At 45.8% G+C, this 19996-nt stretch overlaps 3 protein-coding genes across 3 annotated transcripts; 2 read left to right on the plus strand and 1 right to left on the minus strand.

Annotated features, from left to right (window-relative positions):
- On the plus strand, nucleotides 3099-6359 carry LOC8058922 (pentatricopeptide repeat-containing protein At3g09060). The gene has a single exon (XM_002456603.2). The coding sequence runs from the start codon at nucleotides 3182-3184 to the stop codon at nucleotides 5288-5290; it is 2109 nt and encodes a 702-aa protein (XP_002456648.1). The 5' UTR covers nucleotides 3099-3181; the 3' UTR covers nucleotides 5291-6359.
- LOC8060108 lies at nucleotides 6494-7695 on the minus strand. Its single transcript, XM_002458733.2, has 2 exons — nucleotides 7214-7695; nucleotides 6494-7130 (listed from the first exon to the last, which is right to left on the minus strand). Exons 1-2 carry the CDS (start codon nucleotides 7538-7540, stop codon nucleotides 6684-6686), a joined length of 774 nt encoding a protein of 257 aa, XP_002458778.1. The 5' UTR covers nucleotides 7541-7695; the 3' UTR covers nucleotides 6494-6683.
- LOC8058923 (coronatine-insensitive protein homolog 1a) lies at nucleotides 13335-16948 on the plus strand. Its single transcript, XM_002456604.2, has 3 exons — nucleotides 13335-14264; nucleotides 15318-15795; nucleotides 15912-16948. Exons 1-3 carry the CDS (start codon nucleotides 13756-13758, stop codon nucleotides 16713-16715), a joined length of 1791 nt encoding a protein of 596 aa, XP_002456649.1. The 5' UTR covers nucleotides 13335-13755; the 3' UTR covers nucleotides 16716-16948.

Genomic DNA, 19996 nt, shown 5'->3' on the forward strand with positions numbered 1-19996 from the left:
CGAGCCTCCTCCATGGATGGGATGGGGGATGGGCTGTCGTCGCCTGCTAGGTGGAGAAGACCACCACGCCGTTGGGTCTGCATCGTGCTCTATGGATCAACCACAAGGAGGCCACTGTTCCATGGATTCACCACGGGAAGGCCGCCATGGTTGCCATCGAGGTTGGGGAGGCGCGCTAGGGTGAAGGAGGCATGTCGGGCTCGAGATCCACTAGGGTGGATGGATGACGCCGCTATGGTGAGGGAAGCAAATGTTTAGGGGGGAGGAGGTAGGTGCGCCAGCCACCGGGGTGCATGAGGCTGTCGGTGGTGATGGGGAGGCAACCATGGCCATGCTCGGGTAAAGATGGCAACGGGGAATTCCCCGTCGGGGAATGCCTTCCCATCCCCGTCCCCGTGGGGGAGAAAATTTCCCATCCCCGCCCCCGTCAACGCTTACGGGGACAGGTTTTGTCCCATCCCCGTCCCCGCACGGGGATTTTGTCCCCGACGGAGTCCCAATCCCCACGAAGACGTCAGTCACAGTCGTAAAGATGGCAACGGGGAATTCCCCGTCGGGGAATGCCTTCCCATCTCCGTCCTCGTGGGGGAGAAAATTTCCCATCCCTGCCCCCGTCAACGCTTACGGGGACAGGTTTTGTCCCATCCCCATCCCCGCACGGGGATTTTGTCCCCGACGGAGTCCCCATCCCCGCGAAGACGTCAGTCACAGATCAAGATGGCAACGGGGCCCCGATCCCCGATTCCCCGCAGGGAATTCTTCTATTAGGGGATGTAAATGGGGCTAAATTATCCCCCATGGGGATTAATTTGGTCGAGATTTTGTCCCCGCCAGGAATGGCGGGGGCGGGGATGGTTGTTGTGTCCCCGTCCCCGTCCCCGGTCCCCGATCCCCGCCCCGTTGCAGGAATGTTGTCAATAATTGAGAGGACTGCGGCAACTTGACACAACGATTTAGGCCCATATAAAGGCCCAACAAAAGCGTTACTATATATACCTCACGCAAACCCTAAGACCCTGAGGCCGACCAAGTCCTCAGCTCAGCACCCCAAGCCGTCTATCAGCCGACAACCAACACTATCCATGCGACGCTCCTTCCTTCGTCTTCCTCCGTCCAGCAAGCTAGCAGTAGTCAGGGGCTACAGCTCAAGTCCGTCCTCCTACAAGCATTGGCAGCACCACAGCAGTCCGCTCACTCCATACTAGCATATCCCCACACATACACACCACTGCAGGAGCGCGCGAGACGGCCGCTGGTTGCTGGAGATTCAGATCGAGCACACAGCCCCACGACGACAAAGCCATAGAAGCTAGCTACGTATCCAAGATGGTAGCTACGGATCTATGACTAGTAGGTACAAGTTCAAAAATACCAGCACCACTTGGCTTAAATGCTTCATCTTCTGTGCTCTTTGGGTTTGATAGATTCACGACAAGGAAATTTCAGAAAGAGAAGTTGTGTTAAGGTGTCGTTGTTCTTATGCCATGGCTGTTGTGTTGAAAAGGGCTCAAATTTGATGATGTTTGCTAGATTAATGTAATTTTAGGATAATCTCCTTGATGTAACCGTGTTCTCTGTGACTGACGTCTTCGCTCCGTCGGGGACAAAATCCCCGTGCGGGGACGGGGATGGGACGAAACCTGTCCCCGTAAGCGTTGACGGGGGCGGAGATGGGAAATTTTCTCCCTCGCGGGGACGGAGATGGGAAGGCATTCCCCGACGGGGAATTCCCCGTTGCCATCTTTAGTCACAGAGAACACGGTTACATCAAGGGGATTATCCTAAAATTACATTAATCTAGCAAACATCATCAAATTTGAGCCCTTTTCAACACAACAGCCATAGCATAAGTACAACGACACCTTACAAGAAGTCAAACACAACTTCTCTTTCTGAAATTTCCTTGTCGTGAATCTATCGAACCCAAAGAGCATAGAAGATGAAACATTTAAGCCAAGTGGTGCTGGTATTTTCGAACCTGTACCTACTAGTCATAGATCCGTAGCTACCATCTTGGATACGTAGCTAGCTTCTATGGCTTTGTCGCCGTGGGGCTGTGTGCTCGATCTGAATCTCCAGCAACCAGCGGCCGTCTCGCACGCTCCCGCAGTGGTGTGTATGTGTGGGGATATGCTAGTATGGAGTGAGCGGACTGCTGTGGTGCTGCCAATGCTTGCAGGAGGACGGACTTGAGAGCTGTAGCCCCTGACTACTGCTAGCTTGCTGGACGGAGGAAGACGAAGGAAGGAGCGTCGAATGGATAGTGTTGGGTTGTCGGCTGATAGACGGCTTGGGGTGCTGAGCTGAGGACTTGGTCGGTCTCAGGGTCTTAGGGTTTGCGTGAGGTATATATAGTAACGCTTTTGTTGGGCCTTTATATGGGCCTAAATCGTTGTGTCAAGTTGCCGCAGTCCTCTCAATTATTGACAACATTCCTGCAACGGGGCGGGGATCGGGGACCGGGGACGGGGACACAACAACCATCCCCGCCCCCGCCATCCCCGACGGGGACAAAATATCGACCAAATTAATCCCCATGGGGGATAATTTAGCCCCATTTACATCCCCTAATAGAAGAATTCCCCGCGGGGAATCGAGGATCGGAGGCTTGTTGCCATCTTGATGCTCGGGTGTGGAGAGGAGGAGCCGAGGTGGGAGAGGATCAGCCGGTGGATAATGTGTGAGAGAGAAACACGAGAGTGGATGAGGATGGATCAAGAAAAATAAGATATGGTATGACGCATGCCACGTCTATCCGAAAAAAATAAGACACATTAGACGCTCTAATTACAGTATTACTATAATTTATATTATCAGAAAGATCTTTAAATTTAAAATTTTAATAAATTTATTTGGAAATATAAATAATGTACGTATTTTTTTATAAATCTAATTAAACTTACTATACAAACACTTAAAGTGATAGTTATTTTGGGACGAAATTAGATCTTTAGGCTCTAATATATGTACTCGGATTCACGTGGAAAATCCTCAACAAAACACCAGAAATCCACAGATACTGCATTCCTGGATGTAAACTCGAATTCACGTGGAAAATCCACCAGGTCCTCAAAACAACAAGGCACCGCCGTGCAGGGGCAGCCGGCAGTGCCCAGGTCAAAAACAGCCGCGCTCGATCGGAAGCCAAACGAGCACGAGGCGAGGGGCTCCTGACGGCGCGATGCCGCCGGCGCGGCCGGACCCTGAGCCGCCGCCCATCCACCGCCTGCTAGAGCTGATCAAGTCCGAGCGCGACCCTGCCAACGCGCTCTCCCACCTCGAGCTCCTTGTCTCCACCCGCCCGGCCTTCCCTCCGCCGCAGCCGCTCATCTTCCACCTCCTCCGCCGCCTCGCCACCTCCTCCCCGTCGCACCTCCCGAGGCTGCTGGGTCTCCTCCCGCGCATGCGCCATCGGCCGCGCTTCTCTGAGTCCGCGGCGCTCGTTGTTCTATCGGCCTTCTCCCGCGCCCTCATGCCCGACGCGGCCCTCGCCGCGTTCCGCGACCTCCCCTCCCTCCTCGGCTGCAACCCCGGCGTCCGCTCCCACAACACCCTCCTTGACGCGTTTGTCCGCGCTCGTCGGTACTCCGACGCTGACGCATTCTTCGCCTCTCTTTCCCACGGTGCCTTCGGCCGCCGCATCGCCCCCAACCTCCAGACCTACAACATCATTCTCCGCTCTCTTTGTGCCCGCGGAGACGTCGATCGAGCAGTGTCGCTCTTCAGTTCTTTGCGTCGTCGTGGAGTGGCCCCCGACAGAGTAACCTACTCCACCCTCATGTCGGGGCTGGCGAAACATGACCAGTTGGACAATGCACTTGACCTGCTCGACGAAATGCCGAACTATGGAGTGCAGGCTGATGCTGTTTGTTACAATGCGTTGCTTAGTGGGTGTTTCAGAACTGGCATGTTCGAGAAAGCCATGAAGGTCTGGGAGCAACTGGTGAGGGATCCTGGTGCAAGTCCTAACCTTGCCACATACAAAGTGATGCTTGATGGCCTGTGTAAACTTGGGAGGTTTAAGGAGGCGGGGGAGGTATGGAGTAGGATGATGGCTAATAATCACCAAGCAGACACTGTTACTTATGGGATCTTGATTCATGGGCTGTGCAGATCTGGGGATGTGGATTCTGCGGCACGGGTCTACTCAGACATGGTCAAGGCTGGGCTTGTTCTTGATGTCTCTGTGTATAATTCACTCATTAAGGGGTTCTGTGAAGTGGGAAGAACAGGTGAGGCTTGGAAATTCTGGGATTCCACAGGTTTCTCTGGCATTCGTCAAATAACAACCTATAATATAATGACGAAGGGGCTGTTGGACAGTGGAATGGTCAGTGAAGCTACAGAGTTGCTGAAACAATTGGAGAATGATGCTTCATGCTCCCCTGACAAGGTAACTTTTGGCACACTGATCCATGGTCTGTGTGAGAATGGCTATGCTAACAGGGCATTTGAAATCTTGGAGGACGCACGAAATAGTGGGGAAGAGTTAGATGTGTTCTCATACTCATCAATGATAAATAGATTTTGTAAGGATGGAAGAACACATGATGCAAATGAGGTATATAAGAATATGGTGAAGGATGGTTGCAAACCGAATTCTCATGTTTACAATGCACTAATAAATGGTTTCTGCCGAGTGAGCAAGATTAATGATGCTATTAAAATTTACATTGAAATGACCAGCAATGGTTGTTGCCCAACCATCATCACATATAACACACTAATAGATGGTTTGTGTAAGGCTGAAAAATATCAAGAAGCTTCAAGCTTAACAAAGGAAATGCTAGAGAGAGGTTTTAAACCAGATATCAGAACTTATGCCTCTTTGATTCGTGGCCTTTGTCGAGACAAGAAGGTTGATGTTGCCCTTCGTATTTGGGATGAAATTCTTGATGCGGGTCTTCAGGTTGATGTAATGGTGCACAACATCTTAATTCATGGTCTTTGTTCTGCTGGGAAAGTAGATGAAGCCTTTTGTATTTATTTGGAGATGAAAGAAAAGAACTGTTCCCCAAATCTAGTGACCTATAACACATTGATGGATGGATTTTATGAGATTGGTTCTATTGATAAAGCAGCATCCCTTTGGACTGCCATTTTAGATAATGGATTGAAACCAGATATTGTTACATACAATACAAGAATTAAGGGTCTGTGCTCTTGTAATAGGACACCTGAAGGAGTCCTCTTATTGAATGAGGTGCTTGCAACAGGTATTATGCCAACTGTCATTACCTGGAGCATATTAGTAAGAGCTGTAATCAAATATGGTCCAATTCAGATATGACACCTTGTAATTCTTCATGGTACGAAGACTTCTTGTGGATCTAACTAACCAAGGATTAGCATCATCATACTGAAAACGTATGCACTATATGGTTTTGTTTAACAAGGTATGAGCTTATGATAATTTTTTTTAATATCATGTGTATGTGTTTTCTACTCGCACCCATAATTTTGTCTTCAGAGGCATGTGTCTTTTCTTAAAATAGTATTCACTTTGGTTTAAATTAGGGTGGCATTTCTTTAACGTGTTGAGAATATAACACTTTTACCATGTTTTGGCTGCTGAAGCATAGCTCTGATGCAAGGTTAAACACAGCTTGAGTTTATCTGATCTCAGGATGGAGAAACCTGTGGTTTATTGGCCATACTACATGTTACTCTTGGATCCTGAAAATTGTATTGATATATATTTCTTTAATGCATCAAGAATGTAACATATGTTTTGACTGTTGAAACAATACATATCTGTGATGCAATATTATTAAAGACATCTTGATTTTATCAAATCTCAGGTTGGAGAAACCTGTGGTTTATTGGCCAAGCTACATGTTTAACATTTTTTTGGATTGGAAAAGTTGTATCAATATTTTTCTAACGCATCAAGAATGTAACACTGTTACTATGTTTTGGCTATAGCATTGCTGAAACATATCTCTGATGCAATATTGAAGACAGCTTGAGTTTATCAGATCTCAGGTTAGAGAAACCTGTGGTTTATTAGCCAAGCTACATGTTAAACAATTTTTTGGATTATAAAAAATGTACCATTTTTTTCTAACGCATCATGAATTTAATACTGCTACCATGTTTTGGCTATAACATTGCTGAAACATATCTCTGATGCAAGATTGAAGGCAGCTTGAGTTTATCAGATCTCAGGTTAGAGAAACCTGTGGTTTATTAGCCAAGCTACATGTTAAACAATTTTTTGGATTAGAAAAGTTGTATCATTTTTTTCTAATGCATCATGAATTTAACACTGCTACCATGTTTTGGCTATGACATTGCTGAAACATATCTCTGATGCAAGATTGAAGACAGCTTGAGTTTATCAGATCTCAGGTTAGAGAACCCTGTGGTTTATTGGCCAAGCTACATGTTAAACAACTTTTTGGATTATAAAAATTGTATCATATTTTTCTAACGCATCAAGAAGTTAACACTATTACCATGTTTTGGCTATAACATTGCTGAAACATATCTCTGATGCAAGATTGAAAACAGCTTGGGTTTATCAGATCTCAGGTTAGAGAAACCTGTTATTGGCCAAGCTACATGTTAAACAATTTCTCGGACTATTAATGACTAAAACATTGTATCCATTCATGCTACTTTATACAGTTTACATTGCCTGTGGAAGATTACATCCTACTGCTATGTCTGAAACTCCTTTTTTATTCTTCTTTTTTCTCTGTCTTCTCAGCTTTCGGTGGTGAGATATCCTGCTCGTAGATGATCTGAGCAACCAGGCCAATGAAAATTAGACCCAGAGCAGCAACCTTCCTCCACTCCACCTCTGCTGTTGCAAAGATGGCATTGGCAATTGTAATCCCGAGTATTCCCATCAGCCCCAGGTAAATGTTCATACGAGTTTTTGATCCTGCACTCTCTTTTGCAATCTCTTTGACCTTCTGTGCTTCCACCTTGGCTTTCACCTTTATTTCCTTTTTGTTCCGAGGCTTGACCTTGCCAAGGCTTTGGAAGAACATTCCTTGGTTTTTCTCCTTTTCAATCCAGTCTTCAAAGTCCTCTAACACCTTATCGTTCATTTCTATCTCTTGCCTTTGTACCTCAGCCGTCTCCTCGAATGCTTGCATCTTGCTGTCGAGCCTCTCCAATATCTGCTTCATCAGACACCGCAGTTCTTTGTCATACAGTGAATAGCAGTAGGCTGTTCAACTTTTGATTGCACAGAGATGCTCACCTGGTCACCAACCGCATCAAGTTCTTTCATAGCGTTCTGTCCAATCAGGTCGAACTCGGAGTCGGCGTCCTTGGCGAACTTGGTCAGGTAAGCAGAGCGCTCATCCAAGAAGTCTGTGATGCGCACCTTTTGCGCCTGAAGCATGGCGATCTGCGCAAGGACCTCCTGCTGGTGTTTGTCGCCACCAAGCGGCGGGGGGCTACCGGCTTCAGCATCTTCAGAACTGCTGGCACAAATGAAAGATCTCTTCCTGCCCAGCAGAGCACGCCGGAACAGAGAGGATCTGCGCAGCGAGGGGCATGACTGAATGGTATGGAGAGTAAGCATCTCCTATTCTCCTTGCAATTCTGTATAGTCGCTTTGCTGTTGCTGGTGTTGATTTGGCAAAAGTATCTTGCAAAGGGATTCTGCCTGCCTCTCGTCGCTGGAGCCCGGGAACCATATCTCTTCTGTTCCGTGACAAGACCAAAATGCCCTTGCGTGCCGGGTTTCCTCTCAGGTCCGTGTTCACTTTCTGCAGGAAGTGGACCCTTTGTTGTCCAGTAGTACTCCAGTTGTAGCCGCCGAAAATATCGAGCCCCACACCATGTCATTAATCGGGCCAAAATGGACGCAGTTGGCCATGATGGGCTCAATCAAGTATACTGAAAGATAGCTGGGCCGTAATGAATGACCACGTACAAGTCCCTGTCCGAGAAATACTACTGTAGATTCTTCTAAAAAAAAATACTACTACTATAGATCATGATTGAAGGCGCAAACTGCAAAGTCGTCCATACATCCACGGGCGACATTTTTTCTTTGGTATGGCATCATTCTTGGTTTGATGTAGACCTTAGTTTGATGTCACCACTTACCAATGCTACTATGAAATGAAATGGTAAGGTCGCACTTATTGCCATCACAGCATGAATTTTTCCACACGAATTAAAACCCGAATGATGAGTTATTGTTGGTGGGGGTGGACTTTCTTTGTTTGTCGCTTTTGATCCATGTGTTTGTGAAGTGGAAATGAGATGTGCCCTGGTACTGGCTGCTCCCTTTCCGTCTGCCAGGAGCTCCCTTGTTCAACGCAGTGATAATCTATCTATATATACTATACCCACATCATGTCACGACTAAATTTTTTTGACCTCATAACGTAATTCCGCAAAAACAAACGGAGCCTATAAAACTCGGAATCACGAGACGATATTCTCCCTCTGCAATGCAGTAGTGCTGCACACCACAGCCCACATGATGCGAATCCTTCTCCTTCAGGCTTCAGCAGAATCGTCGGGATCACACGTCGCATCCATTCTAGGTGAATTCCTCTGGCCCCCTGCAATCCCTCACATGCGCCCCTGCTGCCTGTGCTCGGGACACCAGAAACGGCCGCAGCAGCCCTGCACGGTCATGAGGCCTGGCGCGCTATGCCCATTGGCCATTGCCCTTCCCTCCGTCTGTCATGAGGGGCTCACCTGAAAGCACAAAGCAGGAGTAACGCCGCGAGCAGACGAACATGGCAACATGCAGATGCCAGCGACCAGCGAGCCGAGCGCAGCAACTTGCATGTGTCCCTGCTCCCTGGAGTCCTGGACTGGAAGAAGGCGCGAGCTTATCGGTTCCGGGGCTCAATGCCTGCCCGCCATTTGGACCGCCCGACGCGTCGCTGTCGACGCCACCAGGCGCCCAGCTCAGCGCAACGCACAGGCGCACAGCATCTTCTGCGGATGAACGACCAAGGCTCGTTTATTTTCAAAAAAAATTATAAACTTTTTCAAAATTTTCCATCACATCAAATTTTACGACGCATACATAAAACATTAAATTTAGATAAAAATAATTAAATATATAATTAGCTTATAATTTGCGAGATAAATCTTTTAAATCTAGTTAGTCTATGATTAAATAATCTTTATTAAATACAGACGAAAATAATACAGTGTCCATTTTTTTTAAAAAAATTGCAACTAAACACAGCCTGGACGCAACGGCTTGGAAGTTTGGATTCATCACTAACCGTAGATTCTCAGGTTTCTGAACTCGCCGGCGATGGTGGTGCTCGCGGGGCACGAAACTCCAAGCGTAATAAAAAAAAAGGTGTACGTACTGCGATGTGCGTCGCTGCAGTACGGGCTTTGCATAACACTGTGCTTGAGGTGCTGTTCATATCCGTGAGTACTCCTGTACTGCAGTGTCGTCACTAGCTGTGTTAGTACGGACTTACTCAAAAACCAAAAGCTTGTTAACCTTCTTCGTCATATCGAATCTTACACAGTTTACATAGTTTACTTGTAAATCGTGAAATGAATTTTTTAAATTTAGTTACTCTATAATTAAACAATATTTGTCAAATAAAAACGAAAGTGCTACAAATTCAAAAACTTTTTAGAGTTACGATTACGAAACGGCCAGCTGGGTTTATTCTCATCGAAATGGTCAGTTGGACTAATTTCCCTCGCGAAACGCGGTCACTTGGATTAATTTAAGGCCTGACCGTCATGTTCTTTCTTCCATACTAATAATGGCTCAAATAAAAATGTCAACGAAAAAATTGGTGTAAATACGTACGGACAATGCCCGCCGGCGCAGCAGCAGCCTATGATTCGTGGTGATATTGGACTTTTCAGAACCCGGAAATTCGGGTAAACACTTCGTACTAGTAAGTACGTTGTACTTGTAGCCGTAGCTGCCCTTTCACGACCAAAACCTTGCGTATTATAACTAGACAGACGTATCACATGAAGTCATATCTACAGTGTGCAGTGTGTAGATCTATATAGTGGTGGAACAAGCGATTTTGATTAAGGGTATGGACGGAGCCAGCGGTGGGGCTAGAGGGGCTCCAGCCCCCCTACCGCTGCTGCGCCAATGGAATTTCTAGTGATTTCCTTCTAATTGTAAACACAAATGTATAAGATAGGGTGGGCTGAGACCTTTATTTTTTATGATATATTTTGTGAACCTCATCCTTCATTGATATTTTCAATATAAAACTAATTCAAATTATTATATTTTTTCTATTGTGAAGGATTATAGTAGAGGTAAGTCAATGTAGTACTTTTGTTGAGCCCCTCCTATTTTTTTCCTGGCTTCGTCCCTAATTAAGGGGAATCGATTATACTTTTTAGTATGATAAAATATACATAATTATATGGTTGAAGAACTTTTTAAAAAATATTACACTATTTCTTACCAAAATCATCATATTTTAACAAAAAAATAAGTGAATTTGATATTTTATGCTATAAATATTAATATTTATATATGTACTTTAAGTAAAACACTGTGTTGGGGGGCACCGCCCCTGCTAGCCTCCTAGTTCCGCCAATTTATATATATTACTGCTGTTACTTAACACTTCATCTATTTTAAATTATCGGCCGTTCTGACTTTTTAGATAGTTGTTATTGTTCAGTATATATACATTGTATCTAGATATATATAATAACAACTACAAATTTAAAAATGCTAGATTAACTTAAATTTTGAAACAAATGGAGTGTTAAAGAGCAAAGTGATCAATCTATCTGTTATTTTACATTTTTAAAAAGTGCACGCGCATCTCTTGTGATCTATATTTGATATTTTTCTGCGAGTGATCTATATTAGATATGGACTCATGACTCATCTGGGTTAGAACCTGCATGTTTGTATGTCAAATGGCGCTACGCAATCAAATTCTAATACATATTGGAATAGACGACGCAACTGTTACAAAATCTTCCAGTATCAAGTCGTTAAGTTACTCATGCAACAAGGTGCATATTTCGTTACGATGGGCACGTTTGCTAGCTACGGACAATATGTGTTCTCTATGCTGTTTTCTTTGTTTGCTTGCACAACCGAATGATAAAGATATGCCATGATGATGAGCAGGAGTGCAAAGTCAGACCTCATCGAAGCGTATAGCACTTCACTAAATTCTGTGATTAGTCTACAGATATATATATTCCTAATTTGTCCTCTGAGAATCATGACCCGTTTGGAGAGAAACAACGAATTCTCAAAAGTAAATTCGCTTCAGGAAGAAAACCAGGGAACCTTTTCCCCATGTCTCAAACGGGCCTAATCGAACGCACATGAGGCCTTACTTAGTTACATCAAATTTTATGGCATATGCATAGAGCATTAAATATGGGTAAAAATAAAAACTAATTACATAGCTTGTCTGTAATTAAGATATGAAACTTTTAAGTCTAGTTAGTTTTTGATTAAACAATAATTGTCAAATAAAAACGAAAATATTATAATACTCAAAATCAAAAAAAATTCGAAACTAAACAAGGCCTAAAATAAGATGATAAAGATGTAAAATACCCTATAATATTCCACTTGATTCGTGGATCTCTGCAAACATTTGTTTCTTGCCTTTCACCTGAACCTGGCTGGTCCACTTGTCAGCCTACGTGAATGCTGACGACAAGGCCGTTGTTCGTAGAAGAGGCCTGACGCTGCGTTCACGTGGGCCGACCGGCGGCGATGGCAGGCTTAGGCAGAACGGCGGGGGGACCACCAGACTGTCGAGGTGGTTGGTGCGCCTGAGAAGTGACGCCGTTACTTACGTCAAAAAAAAAACAAGTGACGTCGTCTAGTGGATTGGATTCTCGCCAATCGAGGTCCGATTTCAACAAACCACGGACACTGCTTGAAGCAACAAGATATTTTGTGTAAAGATTTACAGCTTTCTATTGGTTGCAATGATGAATTTTTATACGATCAAGTTGTTGTTGGAGTATTTTCTTTAAAAAAAAATGAATTCACTTGCAACTTGTTTGGATCAAAAAAATATTTTGGATGAACTGAAATCTACTCCTTCTGTTTCTAATTATTAGATGTTTTTTCTAGATAAATTGTTTTTATTATATATTAGATATGTGTATATCTAAGTACGTAGCAAAAACTATTATATATATCTAAAAAAAATCAAAACATCTATAAATTGGAATGGAATGAGTACCAATTTATAGACTAAAATCCTATTTGGATTCATAGTGATAATAATTAGTTGCTAATAATTAGCTTTGTTGGATCAAAATGGGCCCAACTAATAGTCTAGCTAATTATTAGTTGGATACTAACTAACAACTATCACTATAGTTGTGCAAAAACTAACTAATAGTTAGCTACCTAATATTAGCTATGAGTTATTAGCTAGCTAACTATTAGTTGGATCTACACTATCTAGTTGGAATTTGACATTTCAAAACTTTTCAAAGTTTAGGTATAAACATGTCTTAAATTTAGGGGTAGGAGATAGAAATAGGTTATGTTGATTCTTATGCTATTTTGTACTCTGCAACTTATACCATACTCCCTCCGTCCCTTTTTAATTATCTCTTGCGCTTCCTGAAAAACAACTGCCAGCAATTATATATTTAAAAATATTAATATTTATAATACATAATTAGTATCATTAGAAAGATCTTTGAATATAGTTTTTTAACAAATTTATTTGGAGATACAAATGTTGCACGTATTTTCTATAAATCGAGTCAAACTTGTGGCACGCACACCAACAACGACAATTAAAAAAGGACAGACGGAGTACTCTTTAACACCCCCCCTCCCACCTAAAACATGGCAGTGTAACTTTTGTTGGATAAGTTAGGCGGCCATCTGAATACTTAGCGAGAGAACTATCACATAATAATGTGCTACTATATTGAATAATGTATAGGTGTTGGTACAAGTTAAATGCTTGATATCATCATCTCATAGCCTGTAGAGTGGTCTCCTCTAAGTTTTGTATTATCATTTTTAGCCATGGCGGTCTATAGAAAAGGACACCTCTAAATTAAACTTAGGTGGTCAGGCAACTAGATACATGCATGTAGAACAGGTCCAGACCAACGAAGGGGATCCATTGACAGCAGATGGTACACAGCGCAATCTTGCAGAAGAAAAGACGGGCTTATCTACTAATAATTGTATATTGCGAACCAAATCCATTGGCTGCTAGACATCATACCACATGATTAGTCATACCGATTGTTTTTTCCTCCTTGTCTTTTCCAAGTTTCACCCCCTGTAATTAGATTAGATTCGCACATAAAAACAAATTCAGTCGTTGCTACGGAATGGGCATACCGCATAGCATAATTGATTTTCTCACATCACAGACAGGAGAGACAGGCAGACACCAAGCTGGTTGTGGTGCAGCTCACTGAGCACTGTGCTGCGCCCCGCGGTCGACGCCATTTATCACCTCACCACCTCACCTCCTCCACCCGGGTGCTTACGTGGCGCGGCACCACCGGCTGATCGGCGCAGGAACGGAGTAAACGCTGGCAGCTCCAATCCCCGTCGCTGCTCTGCTCCTCCTCATCCCTCCCCCTTGCAGAGGCGACGCAGAGGCAGAGGCTGGTTTGCTTCTCCCTCCAATAATTCCCTTCCGCCTCTCCTCCCTCCCGTCCTCTCACAAGCTAGCCCACACACCCGCAGAAATCACAGCGGGAGGAGCAGCAAAAATCTCCATGCTCACCACGCTGGGCCTAGATCTCCGGCGAGCCGGCCTCGCGCGGTAGCCCGATCCGCTCCCCGATCCGCTCCCGGGCCCGATGGGCGGCGAGCTGCCGGAGCCGAGCCGGCTGAGACGCGCGCTCAGCTTCGGCTGCGGCGCCGTCCCCGAGGAGGCGCTGCACCTCGTGTTCGGCTACGTGGACGACCCGCGCGACCGGGAGGCGGCCTCGCTCGTGTGCCGCCGCTGGCACCGCATCGACGCGCTCTCGCGCAAGCACGTCACCGTCGGCTTCTGCTACGCCGTGGAGCCCGCGCGGCTGCTCGCCAGGTTCCCCAGGCTCGAGTCGCTCGCGCTCAAGGGGAGGCCCCGCGCCGCCATGTACGGCCTCATCCCCGAGGACTTCGGCGCCTACGCCGCGCCCTGGGTCGCCCAGCTCGCCGCGCCGCTCGACTGCCTCAAGGCGCTCCACCTGCGCCGCATGACCGTCACCGACGAGGACATCGCCGTGCTCGTCCGCGCGCGCGGCTACATGCTACAGGTGCTCAAGCTCGACAAGTGCTCCGGCTTCTCAACCGACGCCCTCCGCCTCGTCGCCCGCTCCTGCAGGTAATGGGTAACCTCCGTGTTTCTGTTCATCTGCTGATCTGCAACGCCGTGTTTCTTCAGCCTGCTTTCCCATTACGGTGTGCTGGGAAAGTCAGCTGGGTAGTTGCGCACTTGAGTACTTCATCTTTTCGTACTCCTAGAGAAATCATGATTGATCCGGCGGAGATGTTCCTAAAACGGAGTAACAGATAAGCTCGAGCCGTGTGTCAGTTTCTCCAAGTAGTCAGCTCGCCCGCTTTTGGATTCTCCTTCTCTCTTTTCTGACAAATTGGCATGGGCAAGCTCTGATGCGATCTTAGGTCATAACATGCAAGAATTTTCTTGACTGTAAATCTATAAGAGCTTTGCATATGCAAAAGACAAATTCATAATACTGCTGGGTTGATCACTAGTCCAGTGTTTTTTGTTTCCTTGAGAAGTCCCCAGAGGTGTCGACAAAATGGCTGGTGATATATCACTCCCAGGAGGGCCAGGAGTACTTATGTGCCACGTTGATTGGAACTGAACATGACTACTCTGTCCCCAATGAAACATATTTTTGACCAAAATTCAGTTGCAGCTTTGCGCGTTGTTGATTTCAGTTATCAATCAATTCAATCGTGAACACATCTCATATGGTACCATGTCTTGTATTTCAGGCAGCATCATTTCCCCTTCTCTCTTCTTCCCATAAGTCTTTCAGATGGTTTAATTTTTTATTTATTAGTTTGAATTCTGTAACGATGTTGTTGAATCGGTTGGCTAAGGAAGTTGAATAATAGATGTTCATGGAAGTTTTGTGTTTGATATATACATGAATACATCTCCATCTCAAATGTTTACTATTATTTTTTTGTGTGCTGAAGCTACTTTCCTTTTTTATACTGGAGGCAAGAAACCATGGCGGATGCTCTGTTGTAATTGCGAGTCATTTTTCCTCAGGAAAAAAATTGCTCCGGTTTCTTTAGCAAGTCTTTTTTACATATTATTTACTGACGCACGGTGAATTTATCATTCTAGTTGCTATGACTGCATGATATCACAACAGTAACATGCCATAAATCGTATTGACAGATCTCTGAGAACTTTGTTCCTGGAAGAATGTACAATTGCCGATGAAGGGAGTGAATGGCTCCATGAACTCGCTGTCAACAATTCTGTTCTGGTGACACTGAACTTCTACATGACAGATCTCAGAGTGGAGCCTGCTGATCTGGAACTTCTTGCAAAGAACTGTAAATCATTGATTTCTTTGAAGATGAGTGAGTGTGATCTTTCAGATCTGATTGGTTTTCTCCAAACCTCCAAAGGATTGCAAGAATTCGCTGGAGGTGCATTTTCTGAAGTTGGAGAGTACACCAAATACGAAAAGGTCAAGTTCCCACCTAGACTATGCTTCTTGGGGGGTCTTACCTTCATGAGTAAAAATGAGATGCAAGTTATCTTTCCATATTCTGCAATGCTTAAGAAACTGGACTTGCAGTACACTTGCCTCACCACTGAAGATCACTGTCAGCTTATTGCTAAATGCCCCAACCTACTGGTTCTCGAGGTAATGTTTTTATACATCTTTAATTATACTCATGTGTTCTTCCAAAAAAAATATACTTGCGTGTCTAAAATAAGTGAATATCTAATTTCAACTGACAAGATAGATGCTCTCGACAGGTGAGGAATGTGATTGGGGATAGAGGACTAGAAGTTGTTGGTGATACATGCAAGAAGCTACGAAGACTCAGAATTGAGCGGGGGGATGATGATCCCGGTCAAGAAGAGCAGGGAGGAGTCTCTCAGATAGGTTTGACAGCCGTAGCTGTTGGCTGCCGTGAACTGGAGTACATAGCTGCCTATGTATCTGATATCACAAATGGGGCGCTGGAATCCATTGGCACGTTCTGCAAGAATCTCTATGACTTCCGGCTTGTTCTGCTTGACAAACAGAACAAAATAGCAGATCTGCCACTTGACAACGGCGTCCGTGCTCTATTGAGGAATTGCACAAAACTTCGGAGGTTTGCCTTCTACCTGAGACCGGGAGGGCTTTCAGATGTAGGCCTTGGTTACATTGGACTGTACAGTGGAAACATCCAATACATGCTGCTCGGCAACGTTGGCGAATCTGACAATGGATTGATCCAATTTGCAATGGGATGCACCAACCTGCGGAAGCTCGAGCTGAGGAGCTGCTGCTTCAGCGAGCGAGCTCTGGCAGTGGCCGTGCTCCAGATGCCCTTGCTGAGGTACATATGGGTGCAGGGGTACAGAGCCTCTCAAACAGGTCAGGACCTCATGCTCATGGCCAGGCCATACTGGAACATTGAATTTGTGCCTCCCGGTCCCGAGAGCGCCTATCGTGTGATGGCAGATGGACAGCCTTGTGTTGACACCCATGCCCAGGTTCTTGCGTATTACTCCCTTGCTGGAAGGAGGCCGGACTGTCCTCAGTGGTTGGTTACTTTGCATCCTGCGTGACTGTAAATACATCAAGCTGTCCGAGTGTGGTTATTGTACCAGCTGCTTGTGTACCGTAATAAAACTCTAGTACTGTAGTGGAGGTGTAGTGCAATAAGTTGCAGTTGTTGCTTGTACTAGTATCTAATCCTAGGAGGATGTATACTAAGTTGTTCTATGCTTTCCTTTTCCCAGAATTGTATCTTGCTCCACTGTAAATATCAGAAATGGCCTACTAGTTTTGGACTTTTGACTGTGCTAGATACAGAAGTTGGAATCATGGATATCAGGTGCATTGCATGCACTAGAAAAGATGAGCCGAGAGCGACTACGTTTTGTCATTCTCAAGAATTGATAAAGAGGCAATGCATTTGGACGTGTACTAGAATGTCTGGACTCTGAAGCTCGAGTCCAGGTCCAGCACCAGGAAGACGACGGTCACTATGAAACGGATGGGTCCGTCCGTCCCTCACTGGCCACTTGGAGCCCCTACGTGAAGTAGTACGTGGTCTCGGTGGGCAGCGACATGGGCCGCCGAGTGGCGGGGGACCTGTCATCTGTGCCCACTGCCCACCCAGCCACCGCGGCACCGCGCCCAGAAGGGGATAGCGTCGCGTTTCCAGAGTAGAGCAACTCCAACCCACCTCACAAGTGTCTCTATTCTAAATCTAAAGACTTCATTCAAAAAAATTAACTCCAACCCACCTCCTACTTGGACTCTCATTTTCTATGCCCTTCTAAATTATAGTTTCAACCTCTCACATCTAGAACCTCCTATCCTACTTGTTTAGGAGGTGGGTTGGAGTTGGATCTTAATTTGAACTCCTATTTTTTTTATCATAACATGTAAATAAAAATTTAAAAGCTTAATTTAGGAATTTGGAGTTGGAGTTGCTCTGGTGCTCGGTGACTAGCAGTAATAATGGCTAGCGAACAAAAAAAAAAGTAGCCCCGCCGCTGAATCGACAACTGGGGGCGGCTTTCCTCGTCGGGAAAAGGACGTTTCTGTCAGCTTGCCCATGGATTCTGGGGCACCATTTCATGAAGAACCCGGTTGATCTGAACATGCCAAGAGCAGATACGGGGTTAGGAGCAGCTGCAGTCTGTTGTTACGTCCACTTTTGTAACATTCCAACTGAAAGATGTTTTATATAGTAATAATTTCCACCTAGGATTCTAGAATGTTACTCTATCGATACAAATCTTGAGAGTATAATATAGACGAGATGGAAGGATCTGGCTCTATCTGCTCCATGCAGGGAAAGCCGAATCTCAACAATGGCAAAAGTTGTGTTTGGTGTAAAATCAGAGAGGAATTAGAGAGAGTTCTGAATTTTGCACAGCGCATAAAAAGGTTAAAAGCATTCTATGTGCATGCCATATAGGCCTTGTTTGGATGCCCGGTAATTGGACCAAAACACCTGTAAATACAGACCCTATTTTATCTACGACACAGGCCTAAGTTCATTATTTGCCCACTTATTTTACATTTAATTTGGCCCAAAACCAGTGTAAAAGAAATGTCATCTCCTGGCGTCTACTCTCTCCATCGCAAAATATCGTTTTAGGTTTTCGTATCACAAATTTAATTAGATTTATAAAAAATACGTGAAACATTTATATCTCTAAATAAATTCATTATAAAACTAGATTTAAAAATCTTTCTGATGATACTAATTCATAAGTATTATTATTTTTAATGTATATTTAGTTAAAGTTATTTCTCGAAAAACGAGAACAACCTTAATTTTGCGAGGGAAGGAGTATCCTCGTGATACATTCACTACCACGGTGAAGCCGCGTGGATTCACGTGCCGTAACCCGCGACTAGACCCCCGTTCGCACGAGCGAGAGCCCCCACCCCAAAGCTCCTCCCGCATCCCCAACACTTAGCCCGAGCAGACGCGCACCGCCGCCGGCCGCCATGCACAACGTTCGCTTGAGCATATGAGCCGAATCTGCTGGCCATTCAACAGTTTTTTTCTCTCATAAGAAATCAGTCAACAATACTTTCTGTCATGGCTTATCAGCCAAATGAACAAGGCAACTAGTATTCGTGTCCCGTCCCCGGCGGCCTTCGACAATCCCTGTCCCACATCACCTTCGCCCAGCCACATGAAGCAGTGGATGATGCTAGAGTGGAGGCAAGGAAGTCGTCAAGCCGACATCCTCTCTAGGAGTCCCTCTCGAGCGGCCGCAATGCGCGAGATGCATCCGCGTCAACGTGAAAATACAAGATAAGACTTCTCTATATCAAAGGGGCCCGCATTGTGGGTGTAGATTAATCTTAGCAAGGAGCGGGACTTGCTGGAGCAGAGAGATCCAAGCTGTTGGCTTGAGATCTGCAGATGGTGCCCTCTTTGATCCTTTTTCTCTCTATCATTTGCAGGTATTGCTTGTTGTAGTTCAGTAGTGCATAAATAACCCCATGTTAGTTGAATTAAGGGGAATGATCTATTCGAGGATTTCATTGGTGCATTTTATTGAAGAGAATGATGATTTCTTAGGCTTCTTGGGAATCTGGCGATGAGCGCCGTGCCATCAGCATGTGTAGCCGAGGGCGTGACCCCCATGGTAGCAGAGCTCGGCCGTGGAACAACCCCACGACGACGGCCGAGCCGTGGTCGGCCAGGGAGCGCCCCCCGTGACGGCGGCACTTGGCCGGGGAGCATCTGCGTGCAACGATGGCGGGGCAGGCACGCTCGTGCCGCCAGGGGGTGCCTCTCCGCGATGGTGGCGAGCGATGGCACATCCGCGCATGTCATGGGCAAGCTCGTGTAGCAGCGGCGCATCTACGACTATGACAATTCCGCGCGGAGACGAGAACCAAGGAGTGAAGGAGGCGAGGATGACGATAATCAACATGGTCAGTGAGCGCATGGCCACTTCTAGCAGCGGCTGATGTTGCAAGCGCCTTGAACGTAAACCGTTTGCAAGCTCGCTACGCATGCTCGTAGTGCTGGTTGCTAGCTCGTCGTGCCGCTCTTTACCTCTCTGGCTAGCCATGCACGCTCGCCTCGCTCCAACCTCTAGGTCCTCGTTGCCCTCTGCCAACCGTGCTTGCCACACCCAGGCCCGCGCCGTCCGCACATGCTTGCCGCAGCGCTAGTCGCCGAGTGCAGCGCACCAAGCCCGCAACATCCGGTCACGCTCGCAGCAGCTCTTGCCGTGAGCTCCTACGTTGTCTTCATAGGAGAGAAGCCAAACCAGGTTGAAAACGACTGGAGCCCTTGATCTTGCATCGATGGAGATGTAATGAAAGTTACACCGTGAAGGGATCACACAGGAGCTCCGGATAGTGG

This window comes from Sorghum bicolor, chromosome 3 (assembly GCF_000003195.3).
Source record: "Sorghum bicolor cultivar BTx623 chromosome 3, Sorghum_bicolor_NCBIv3, whole genome shotgun sequence".
Taxonomy (NCBI): domain Eukaryota; kingdom Viridiplantae; phylum Streptophyta; class Magnoliopsida; order Poales; family Poaceae; genus Sorghum; species Sorghum bicolor.

Coding starts and splice junctions, on each gene's coding strand:
- LOC8058922 (XM_002456603.2), top strand. CDS start 3,182: ATGCCGCCGGCGCGGCCGGACCCTGAGCCGCCGCCCATCCACCGCCTG.
- LOC8060108 (XM_002458733.2), bottom strand. CDS start 7,540: ATGCTTACTCTCCATACCATTCAGTCATGCCCCTCGCTGCGCAGATCC. Junction 7,131..7,213: donor TTGATGCGGTTGGTGACCAG/GTGAGCATCTCT, acceptor CTGATGAAGCAG/ATATTGGAGAGGCTCGACAG.
- LOC8058923 (XM_002456604.2), top strand. CDS start 13,756: ATGGGCGGCGAGCTGCCGGAGCCGAGCCGGCTGAGACGCGCGCTCAGC. Junction 14,265..15,317: donor CTCGTCGCCCGCTCCTGCAG/GTAATGGGTAAC, acceptor TCGTATTGACAG/ATCTCTGAGAACTTTGTTCC. Junction 15,796..15,911: donor CCAACCTACTGGTTCTCGAG/GTAATGTTTTTA, acceptor TGCTCTCGACAG/GTGAGGAATGTGATTGGGGA.